This window comes from Bos indicus x Bos taurus, chromosome 18 (assembly GCF_003369695.1).
Source record: "Bos indicus x Bos taurus breed Angus x Brahman F1 hybrid chromosome 18, Bos_hybrid_MaternalHap_v2.0, whole genome shotgun sequence".
In the NCBI taxonomy this organism is placed as follows: Eukaryota; Metazoa; Chordata; class Mammalia; order Artiodactyla; family Bovidae; genus Bos; species Bos indicus x Bos taurus.
In genome coordinates, this window is record NC_040093.1 from 6,747,493 (window position 1) to 6,759,567 (window position 12,075).

The following is a 12,075-nucleotide window of genomic DNA, read 5'->3' on the forward strand; positions in this document are numbered from 1 at the left end:
AATGATTATACTTTAGAAATGTCTGTCTAAAATAATCTCTGCAGATTTGAATAACCTGAGTTTCTAGGGTTGTGCTAAACTAAGTGATGGGGCAGCTGGTCACATGGTGAGGGGTGGGGGTGGTAAAGGGGGCCGCTCTAGCCTGCGGCCTGTGTCTATGGTCGGGCCCATAGCTTCCAGCTGCCTAGGACAGACCTCGAGTGTATGGCGCTGCAGGAACCAGCTCCAGGATCTGGATAACGGGCCGACCCTGCAGCTCCTGACACGGGGCGAGGGTCTCCTCTGGTCTGAGAATGGCTACCTCCTGATATGAGCCAGTGGCTGAGATTGGTGTCGGTGCCTATGGGACAGTGTACAAGGCCCGTGATCTCCACAGTGGCCACTTCATGGCCCTCAAGAGTGTAAGAGTCCCCAGTGGAGGTGGTGCTGGCGGGGGCCTGACCATCAGCACCGTTTGGGAGGTGGCCTTACTGCAGCGTCTGGAGGCTTTTGAGCATCCCAATGTTGTCAGGCTCATGGACGTCTGTGCAACGGCCTGAACTGACCGGGAGACCAAAGTGACCCTGGTGTTTGAGCATGTGGACCAAGACCTAAGGACACATCTGGACAAGGGACCCCCACCAGACTTGCCAGTGGAGATCACAAAGGATCTGATGCACCAGTTTCCAAGAGGCCTGGATTTCCTTCATGCCAACTGCATCGTTCACCGAGACCTGAAGCCAGAGAACATTCTGGTGACAAATGGTGGGACAGTCAAGCTGGCTGCCTTTGGCCTGGCCAGAATCCACAGCTACCAGATGGCACTTACACCTATGGTTGTTACAGTCTGGTATCGTGCTCCAGAAGTTCTTTTGCAGTCTACATATGCAACACCCGTGGACATGTGGAGCGTTGGCTGTATCTTCGCAGAGATGTTTCGTCGAAAGCCTCTCTTCTGTGGAAACTCTGAAGCTGACCAGTTAGGCAAAATCTTTGACCTGATCGGACTGCCCCCAGAGGATGACTGGACCCGAGAGGTCTCTCTACCCCAAGGAGCCTTTTCCCCCAGAGGGCCCCGCCCAGTGCAGTCGGTGGTCCCTGAGCTGGAGGAATCTGGAGCACAGCTGCTGCTGGAGATGCTGACTTTTAACCCACACAAGCGAATCTCTGCCTTCCAAGCCCTGCAGCAGTCTTATCTACACAAGGCAGAAGGTGACGCAGAGTGAGCAACAGAATGGCTGGAACAGAACCAAGGCGAGAGACACCAAATTTCCCTTCCTTTGAACACTTGAGTGGAGAGCCCCACCACTGAGAAGGCAACCTCTGCCTTCACCTCTGAAGCTATGCAGACTCCTCCTCCAACTTTTTACAGAGGATATTTTACTGCCTTAACGATATTCCCTCCCACCCTTCTTTTTGAGGCTTATCCTTATCCCGTGTCCTTACACCAAGGGATATGTCCCTTGTTCTCCCCTTCTAAATACCTTTATATTGGGATCCTTTTTTATACAGGACAAACAAAATAAATAAATAAATAAACTAAGTGATGAAAGTTCATTGAATATCTAGGTCATTTCCAAATAAAATAAGATTCTGAAACACAGATTACTGAAAACTCATTTCCTCTTACAGACAAACTAAAGAGATTTTGGACTATTAATGAATATGTTTGGTGCCACCCTGAGATGTTCTCTATAAGAAAGCAAATATTCTTAGACATTATCAATGGTATTTATGTTCATCAGTCTACAAAATGCTAATATAACGGACAGCTCATGGTTGCTTAAGGAAAGTAAGATGTGTGTTTTTAGAAAGAAAGGTATGAGGAATGTGGGCCAATCACCTTGCTTTGTCCCCCCCGGTTAATTTGTCTCAGGACCCTCCCCTTGGGTACACAGGCACACCCTGGATCTTGAAGTAAAGGCTTCTCAGAGGAGCAAAACTCATTATGGCCTGGACTGATCCTCTGACTTTTAACTCCAAGGCACCTTTCTGCACTTGTGTACTGTCTCCTTCATCAGACAGGGTTTTTTCCTTTCTTTGTCCTTGCCATGACTGTTCCCTTGAATTAAGAGACAAACTGCCTGTTTACCCTGTTTTTGTTGGCTGTAAATTCCTCAACCGGAGCCGACCTATCTCTTATCTCAGGGCATGCAAGAGGAGGGTAGCTGACTGTAGATGTCCAACCTGCAGGCCTTCCAACTCCTACCTCAAAATTACATTTTATTAAGGAAAATGGAAAGTACTTCTGACCTAGAGATGGCTGTTTCTAAATGAACAAAGTGATTTTTTTTGTTTAAAGAGAGAGGTTTCATGGAAAGTGGACTCCAAGAAAACAGGTCCCAGAAGGCAAGGTCTTTATATGTTCTGCAACAATCTGTCATTTGTCTCCTGTCAATTTTGTTGCTTGACTTTGGGTAGCATGTGATGAGCTATTTCAAAGGGATTTACTTCCCCTTGTCCCCCTCCTGTGGTAATTAGTGCTGTTAGGTGGCATAGACTCTTGCGTGTTTTATAGAAAAAATTAGGTTATTACTATTATTATTTTTTTTGCTGTGACAATGGCAGTCTGGTTCCTAGTTCCCCATTCATGATGTAATCTGTGCCCCCTACAGTGGAAGCACATGGTCCTAACTACTGGACCTCAGGGAGTTTGCCTCAAAGGTTACTTTTGCTTAAAAGATATATTTACTTCCTGTCATGCTTATTGTGACATGTCTCTTTGTCTACATTACATCTTGTATGTTGTTATTTTACATTTCGTTCCCAAGAGAGTTGTCTCTGACTCTAGTTAACTAAGTTTTCCAATCACATTCCTTTATCTTCATAACAGTATGTTAAAATTTTATTTAAAATTTATTTGTTTTTGGCTGCACTGGGTCTTTGTTGCTTCAGGGGCTTTTCTCTACTTGCAGCGAGCAAGGGCTACCCTCTAGTTACAGTGCATGGACTTCTCATTCTAGTGTATTCTCTTGTTGCAGTGCGTGGTCTCTGTGTGTTTGCGCAGAAGTTGTGACTCCCCAGCTCTAGAGCACAAAATCATCACTTGTGGCCTACAGGCTTAGTTGTTCTCAGGCATGTGGGAATTTCCCGGATCAAGGATCAAACCTGTGTGCCCTACCTGCACTAACAGGCGGATTCTTTACCTCTGAGCCACAAGGGCAGCCCCAAAGCTTGTTCCTTTACATATATCTTGGAGCCAATGAACTGGGTGAGTTTAGGTTACTGTGTAGATAGGGAGTTGATGTATTGAATGATTATTGTGTAAGCAAAGAATGTTTCACTCATTTTTTGTTTTTTAAAAATGATGGTCTTTTTGTATTACACAATAGAACTGACATGAACCACTTATTAATGTCTTAAAATGCCTATATGTCTATCTACTGATAGATTTCTAAGAGGTATTTAGAAAAGTATTAATTTTTTATTTTTAAAATTATTTTAGGGAATTCCCTGACAGTCCAGTGGATAGGATTCAGGAGTTTCACTCCAGTGAGCCTGGATTTAATCCATGGTCAGGGAACCAAGATCTCATAAGCCATATGGTCCAGCAAATATATATATATAGTTATAGAATTCTTTATTTTCTCAATGCAGTATTTATTGACCAGTTACTAACTGCCATTTATTTTTTACATTATTCATTAGAATGCTTCTTTTGCATTGTTTACCATTCCAGTGTGTTGCCTGATTGATGCTTGTTTGCTCAGTTGCTCAGTCCTGTCTGACTCTTTGTGATCTCATGGACTGTAGGCCACCAAGCTTTCCTATCCATGGAATTTTTTTCAGGCAAGAATAGTGCACTCGGTTGTGATTTCCTGCTCCAGGGGATTTTCCCACCCAGGGATTATATCCCACTGTGCCGTGTCTTCTGCATTGGCCGGCAGTTTCTTTACCACTGAGTCACCTCTATAGTCCTGTATGTTCTTTACCATTTAAATATGTATAAATATGCATAAAGTATGTACAATATACCATTAGTTTCTCCTCAATTATGAGACAGCAGCATGTTTAGTACAAAGTAGGATGAGCTTTGAGGTCATGGTGGGAAAATATGTTTTCTTTGCAAACTGACATGAGTTTGCATAAAATGAATGTTTTCTGATTGTGTTTGAAACTACATTACCCTAAAGTTAATTTGAATTACATATGATCACTCTTTTTTTAAAGAGTTCTATTCCTTTAGTGTTCTATAGTTTTAAGATCATCATTGCGAAGATTCGTAATTCTGTTCAGGATGGATATGACTTTTGGTATAATATCATGTGTTTGATAAGAAATAATTTATTTATGAATTGTAACTAATAGAATACCTGTGGTTCTTTATGTCTTATAGATATGTCTCATATACATATGACCAAGAAATTACAAGCAAAAGCAAACAGTGGTAAAAGGGAAATTTTTCAAAGAGTGATGTTTGGAAGAGCTGAAAGCCTTGAAATCAAAGATTTTCGCCTCAGGAAGATCCAGGAAAATATACATGACTTTGATTGTTTGTGGACAGATGATGAAAGAAATGACAAAGGATTGTCTACATCCCATAACAAAACCTCACTGATGGAAGAGATCATTATAGTAGAAGTGATGCAGGAAATAGACCTTTTGAAAGGCATGGATCAACCTTTCAGGATGAATTGCAGATGGTACAATCTGAAGGGATAATTTTTGAATGTAGTCAAGTTGTGACAAATGTCAGCACCTCAGGTTTATTGTCTCAGAGAACTCGTAATGTCTGCAAAGGCTTTTCTCATAAACATGAAAATGCTGTTATGCATCCTTCAGAACTGTTACCAGACCATGAACCACAAAAGAAAAGACCTTACAAACGTAATGAGTGTGACATAACCTTTCTTCAGGACTCAGAACTCACTAGACATCAAAGAATCCATACTGGAGGAAAACCATATAAATGCGATGTGTGCGATAAGGCTTTTTTTTTTTTTTTTTTAACTTTACAATATTGTATTAGTTTTGCCAAATATCGAAATGAATCCGCCACAGGTATACCTGTGTTCCCCATCCTGAACTCTCCTCCCTCCCCATACCCTCCCTCTGGATCATCCCAGTGCACCAGCCCCAAGCATCCAGTATCGTGCATCGAACCTGGACTGGTGACTCGTTTCATACATGATATACATGTTTCAATGCCATTCTCCCAAATCTCCCCACCCTCTCCCTCTCCCACAGAGTCCATAAGACTAATCTATACATCAGTGTCTCTTTTGCTGTCTCGTACACAGGGTTATTGTTACCATCTTTCTAAATTCCATATATATGCGTTAGTATACTGTATTGCTGTTTTTCTTTCTGGCTTACTTCACTCTGTATAATAGGTTCCAGTTTCATCCATCTCATTAGAACTGATTCAAATGTATTCTTTTTAATGGCTGAGTAATACTCCATTGTGTATATGTACCACAGCTTTCTTATCCCTTCATCTGCTGATGGGTATCTAGGTTGCTTCCATCAAGACAGTATGGTACTGGCACAAAGACAGAAATATTGATCAATGGAACAAAATAGAAAGCCCAGAGATAAATCCATGCACATATGGACACCTTGTCTTTGACAAAGGAGGCAAGAATATACAATGGATTAAAGAGAGTCTCTTTAACAAATGGTGCTGGGAAAACTGGTCAACCACTCATAAAAGAATGAAACTAGAACACTTTCTAGCACCATACACAAAAATAAATTCAAAATGGATTAAAGATCTCAATGTAAGACCAGAAACTATAAAACTCCTAGAGGAGAACATATGCGACAAGGCTTTTAATCAAACCACAAAAGTTGCAATGCATTGGAGAATTTATACTGGAGAGAAACCACATAAATGTGATGTATGTGGCAAGGCCTTTAATCAAGCTGCAAAATTTGTAATTCATTGGCGATATCATATGAGAGAGAAACCATATAAATGTGATGTATGTGGCAAGGCCTTTAGTCAAACTTCAAACCTTGCAGTTCATCAGAGAATTCATACTGGAAAGAAGCCATACAAATGCAATGTATGTCGCAAGGCGTTTAGTCATACTGCAAACCTTACTATTCATCGCAGACTTCATACTGGGGAGAAACCATATAAATGTGATGTATGTGGCATGGCCTTTAATGAAGCTGCAAAGCTTGCAGTTCATCAGAGATTCCATACAGGAGAGAAACCACATAAATATCATATTTGTGGCAGAGCCTTTAGTCAAACTTCAAACCTTGCAGTTCATCGGAGAATTCATACTGGAGAGAAACCATATAAATGTGATGTGTGTGGCAAGGCCTTTAATCAAACTACAAGACTTGAACTTCATCAGAGAATTCATACTGGAAAGAAGCCATACAAATGCAATGTATGTGACAAGGCATTTAGTCATACTGCCAACCTTACTGTTCATCAGAGACTTCATACTGGAGAGAAACCATATAAATGTGATATATGTAGCAAGGCTTTCAGAGTAAGTTCAAACCTTGCTGTTCATCGGAGTGTTCATACTGGAGAGAAACCATATAAATGTGATGTATGTGGCAAGGCATTTAGTCATACTGGAAAACTTGGTTTTCATCAGAGTTCATATTGGAGAGAAACCATATAAATGAGGTATATGTGGCAGGGCTTTCAGTGTGAATGCAAACCTTGCAGTTCATCAGAGAATTCATACTGGAGAGAACCTCAGAAATATAAAAATTTTGACAAACCATTTAGGCACAGTCATCCATAACTCATCATCAGGCAGTTCAGACAGGAGAGAAATCATATAAATATGATGTATATGGTTAGTGCTTTATTTGAAATGATGAACTTAGAAACCATCAGAGAATTCATACTAGAGAGAAACATTAGAAATGTGACAGTTGTGAGAAACATTAGAAATATGACAGTTGTGAGAAACATTTTAGTGCAAATGTCATGAGTGTGACAAAGCCTTTAGTCAGTGCTCAGGCCTTATAATTCAGAGAATTCCTACTGCATAGAAAAGATACAAGTGAAATGAATGTGGCAGTTTCTAGTGCATGTTCAGCATTAACTGCACATTAGGCAGTTCATACAGGAGAGAAACCACATAAATGTTATTATGTGGCAAACCCTTCAGTCACAAGGAATGATGTTGCAGATCATCTGAGACTCCATACGGCAGTGAAAACTTAGACATGTAGAGAATGTGGTAAAATATATCAACTTTTTGACCCCCAGAAAATTCAAACTGGAGGAAAACTACACAAATGTGTTAGGTGTGGGAATGCTTTGATTCTGTGTTCAGGCCTAACTCACCATCACTTAATTGTTTTTTTGTTTTTTCAATATTGTGATGGTTTTTGCTGTACATCAACATGAATAGGCCATAGGCGTACATATGTCCCCTCCCTCCTGAACCCACCTGTCTCACCACCGTATTCCTCCAGATTGTCCCAGAGCACTCGCTCATTCATCAAACTCCCACTGGCTCTTTTACATATGGTAATATATATGTTTCAGTGGTAATCTCTTAAATCCTGCCATCCTATTTCTTTTGTTTTTTTTCAATAGTTTTTCCTTAGCGTTACTTTTTCAATCCACATGTTATGACCCAGATTTAATGTTTAATTTACATTTCCTTTCTGCCTTACACTAACAAATACATAAGTCAGTGGGTTATTTTGAGACTTTTGTAACATTAAAATGCACATAGACAATTACAGGGAACATAGTAGGTGCCCTGTAAATGTAAAGAAAGACAGTTCCTTTACAATTTGAGTTCAGTCACATAATACACATAGGAATATTTATAAATATCGCCAAGTTGATAATTTTGATGAAAATAAATTCTAATGTCTTCTTAAGACTTTATATTTTACCATATGCTTTGTTGTCCACAACTGACAGATCTTTCAGAAACAGACAACAAAAAATAAGAGAAAATATATTACAATTTTCAACAAGAAGTAAATTGCCTAATTACCGTCAAGTGATCATATAGTAATTTGACATTCCATTACATTGAAGTACTGACTTAAGTATTATATATTATGATGTAAACAAGTTTTTCTCATATAAGTATTTTAAGCTTTGTCATCATAAGCATGGAAAAGAAACTTTTATAAAGAAGAGTGCATTTCTCATTAAAACTTTTTTTCTCTCTTTAATAATCTTTAAAATTTATTTTTGGCTATGTTAAGTCTACATTGTGCTGGCTTCTTTCTCTTTTTGCAGCAATTGGGCTATGAATTCTCCACACAAACTTGGCTGGGGTATGGTTGGAGACTGGCGTTTTGATGCTTCTTTTGGTCAGTCCAGAGGACTCAGTCTTTTTTTTTTTTTGGCCATGCTGAGCCTCTTTTTACTGCATGTGGGCTTTCTCTAGTTGTAGCAAGGAGAAGCAACTTTCTAGTTTCTTGTGTGCAGGCTTCTCTTTGCTGTGGCTACTGTTTGTTGTTGCAGAGCACAGGCTGTAGAGCACAGGCTCAGTACTTGTGTTGCACGGGCTTAGTTGCTCCGAGGCACGTGGTATCCTCTCAGACCAGGGATCAAACCCGGGTCCTATGCATTGGGAGGTGGATTATTTACCACTAGACCACCAGGGAAGTTCTACTCAGTGTCTTTTAACTGGGTGCTATGCATGTTAAAACACTGCCAAACAAAATTGGGGTCATCAAACAATAACCTGAAAACCAGGAGAGACTCCCCCAAACTTCTCTGGACTTGCTGAAGAGGTGGATGGACCCAAGAGACCCTTCCTGAAATACCAAGGCCAGAATGTCCAAAGCACAGTAGGGTGCCTGCTTTTCTCAATCCTGCTTTGCCCTCAGGGTGCACTTTCGCTGGGTCACTGCAGTGACTAATAAGCTTGATCCTTGAAGAAGTGGAATGTCGAGACATTTTTCTCCTTAGAAGTGTTAGTATGAAGTAGCCCTTTCTAAGAGTTGTGTGTTTCACATTCTAGCTTGTCATCCCTACATACAGCCAGTTCTTGTTTACTTAAACTGCTTAAATTCTAATTGCAGGAATATTCCTGGGTCCAGCCAGCACCCCACATCCAGCCCCACCCCACCAGCACCCCACATCAACCCCCACCCAACCCCAACCTGGCCACCAGACCAGGTTTCAGTTCCCAGGCCTCTGAATCACTTCCGCCTCAACAGCAGGACTCCACGTACAGTTTGGTTCAGTCGCTCAGTCATGTCCGACTCTTTGTGACACCATGGACTGCAGCACGCCAGGCCTCCCTGTCCATCACCAATTCCCAGAGTTTACTCAAACTCATTGTGTCGGTGATCCCATCCAACCATCTCATCCTCTGTTGTCGGACATGCAGGACTCCAAATGTTATGTCAAAACCTTTCTTTCCATTGTGATTATCCCACAGAATTTTAAGGTTTTATTAAAAGTGTTACAGTTACTTAAACCAATGAGCAATCAATGGTGCAATATGAGACGTGAGGAACCCTCAAGTACTACTTAACCCTGACAAGAGACCTCTGGAACCAAACGGAGGAACAAGCAGGAAGGTGTGCCCTGCTCGCTCGGCCCTGCTCAGCCCCCTTCTGTGTTCATCTCTTCTTTCCTGCAGCCATTCAGAGGTTAGGAAGTCAGAGTATCTCCCTGTGAGCTCAACAAAGGCACTTTAGTTTAACAGTCAGGCCAAGAGGTAGGGTCCTCTGAGGCCAGCCATTATGGATGATTACAATAACCACAGCAGTGAGAAGCAAGGCAAAGAAACCGTTGCAACTTGGAATCAGAATTGGCTCTTCCCTGCAACAGTTGTGGGATCACATTGTGTGGAACTGTTGACAAGGGTGGTCTCAGTTTTGATTGAAGGACCTGGATGTGGGCTGATGGCTAATTGTGGGTTGCCTGGAAGGGTGGGCATGCCATAGTGTCTTAGCTCAATTTACTTGGGACACAGACACTGTGACTGAGGTTTGTCTGCGTTGGTTGATTGGGAAGGTCATGATCACACCTGTGGAGGAAGGAAGGAAGTGGAACTGGGAAGAGGACTGTTACCCTGCAGTGTGTTAGAATCAAGGCCTGAGCTGAGCCCACAGGGAGGGATGGGTGCGTTGGTCCTGGAGGTGGGATCCAGAAGGTTCCCCACAGCATTGACTCCATGGAGTGGATTTTGTGATGTCTTTTGGAAGGGCAAGAATCACTATGCAACCTTAAAATACTGTTGGTAAAATCCCGGAGATGATAATGTTGGTTACTTTTAGTATTCTCTGTTATTTTGAGTTGTAATGAAGAAGGTTTCTGATGGATTTGGAAGGGGAAAAAGACCTTGGAGTGTATCTTTGGAAGTTGTTGAAGTCTCACTGGGACATGTGCATCAGCATACACATTTCTTTTTATTATTGGAGTTCAGAGATGACAGTTTTTGGGCTGGCTGAGGTCACTGTGACTGATAAGAAGCTGTCTTGAATCCGGTTTGCTTCTCGGGCGCCTTCATGTGTATTATTCCATCATAAATGCATGAGTTGTTAAACCTTGGCATCTTTTTGAGGATTGCACAGCACGATGGATGGATTATTACTGAATGTGTGGAGAGTGTGTTGAACCAGATGAAATTTCATAAGGGTCTTTCAACCTAGAAGGAAAATGGTGCTAAACTTTGATGGCAGAGGGATTTCATTAGGGAGGGGCCATTAAATCTCAGGATGTAAGGAAAGATCGGGCTCCCCAGGTGGTGCTAGTGATAAAGAATCACCTGCCAATGCAGGAGACATAAGAGACATGGGTTTGATCCCTGAGTCGGGAGGAGGGCATGGCAACCTACTCCATGGGCAGAGGAGTCTGGTGGACTACAGTCCATAGGGTCGCAAAGAGCCAGACATGACTGAAGTGACTTAGCTCACGGGCACAGGGAAGGATGATTCGTAGACTCCGAGGACCATCAGCTCCATAGCAACCTGTAGTACAAAGGCTTCTTCTGCAGATGATGCAGCTGCTATTTCTTGCTGCCAGTGCAGTGGGGTTCTCTCCATGTCTTTCCAAACCACGTGCATGTGCCGCATACTTGCACAATACAGATAAACAGGAACTCTTGTGAATGGTTGGTGGGAATGTAAATAGTACATGGAAAACAGTACGGAGGTTCCTCAAATATTAAAAAGAGAACATGCATAGGATCTCAGAGTCTCACTTCTGATTATATACCCAAAGAAGCAGAATCAGTGTATTTTAAAAAATATTTATTTATTTGACTCCAGTGGGCCTTAGTTGTGGATCACGAGATCCTTTTTGCATCACGCAGGACCTTTCATCCTGGCAGGGGGCTCTGGAGTATGCCGGCTCTGTCTTTGCGGTACCTGGGCTTAGTTGCTCTGCTGCATGTGGGATCTTACATCCCCAACCAAGGATTGAACAAGGATTGAGTCCCCTTTGTTGCAAGGCAGGTTCTTAACCTGGAATTCCTGTGCCCACCAGGAATGTCCTGTGAAAAATCAGTGTTTTGAAGGAGTTACCTGCATTCGTATAATCAGTATTTCTTTATTCACAACAATCATTTTTCTTCAAATAACACAGTTTTATCCGATTTCAGTTCTTCATAACAGAACTTAGTAATGCCCCAAAGGCTCTCAAGGTTGGAAGAATCTATTAGAGTTTCTTTTCATGGTGAAACCAAAGAATAGTTAATTTGGGGATTATATACTAATAATTTGCACTTGAGTTATTCTCTCCACACTCTGTCCATAGTGGAGATTTTATAGACTCTGGCCCCCTAAAACCTACTCCCCTGTTTATGGATGTTCCTGTATGATATTTCCCAATGTCCTCTTTTGTTCCCAATAAAACCAATAGTATGTGCCTGATTTACATGAAGTGAAAATAGAAAAATAAACATGTAAACTATTAGGAAATAAACTTCAGAACTAAGGTTAAAAGTGGTATCTCTTTTTGACCTTGGAGAATTCTGAAATAACTTATTTGTGATTATTTATTTATTATTGGCTGAACAGTTGTGGCTCAGGGGCTTAGTGGCTCCACAGCATGTGGGAATTTCCTGGACCAGGCATTGACCCCTCGTCTCCTGCATTGGCAGGCCGATTACTTATCCCTGAGTCACCAGGGAAGTCCCAGAAATCATTGAGAATGCAGACTACATGGTGGTATTTTTTTGTTTGATTGATAAA

General features: G+C 41.5%; 1 protein-coding gene and 1 pseudogene across 2 annotated transcripts; both read left to right on the forward strand.

The window, feature by feature from the left end:
* Positions 1 to 269: 269 nt before the first annotated feature.
* On the forward strand, positions 270 to 1,421 carry LOC113876110 (annotated as a pseudogene). The gene has a single exon (XR_003506423.1). The product of XR_003506423.1 is annotated as a cyclin-dependent kinase 4 pseudogene (transcript).
* A 3,286-nt stretch (positions 1,422 to 4,707) lies between these two features.
* LOC113875840 (zinc finger protein 239-like) lies at positions 4,708 to 8,094 on the forward strand. The gene is made up of 2 exons (XM_027514505.1): positions 4,708 to 4,813; positions 5,668 to 8,094. Exons 1-2 carry the CDS (start codon positions 4,708 to 4,710, stop codon positions 6,564 to 6,566), a joined length of 1,005 nt encoding a protein of 334 aa, XP_027370306.1. The 3' UTR covers positions 6,567 to 8,094.
* Positions 8,095 to 12,075: the final 3,981 nt, after the last annotated feature.

Bases quoted from the DNA above. Each gene is read 5' to 3' on its own strand.
- LOC113875840 (XM_027514505.1), top strand. From the start codon at position 4,708: ATGTCTGCAAAGGCTTTTCTCATAAACATGAAAATGCTGTTATGCATC. The intron at 4,814-5,667 runs GTGTGACATAAC...CACCATACACAA, and splicing joins AGACCTTACAAACGTAATGA to AAATAAATTCAAAATGGATT.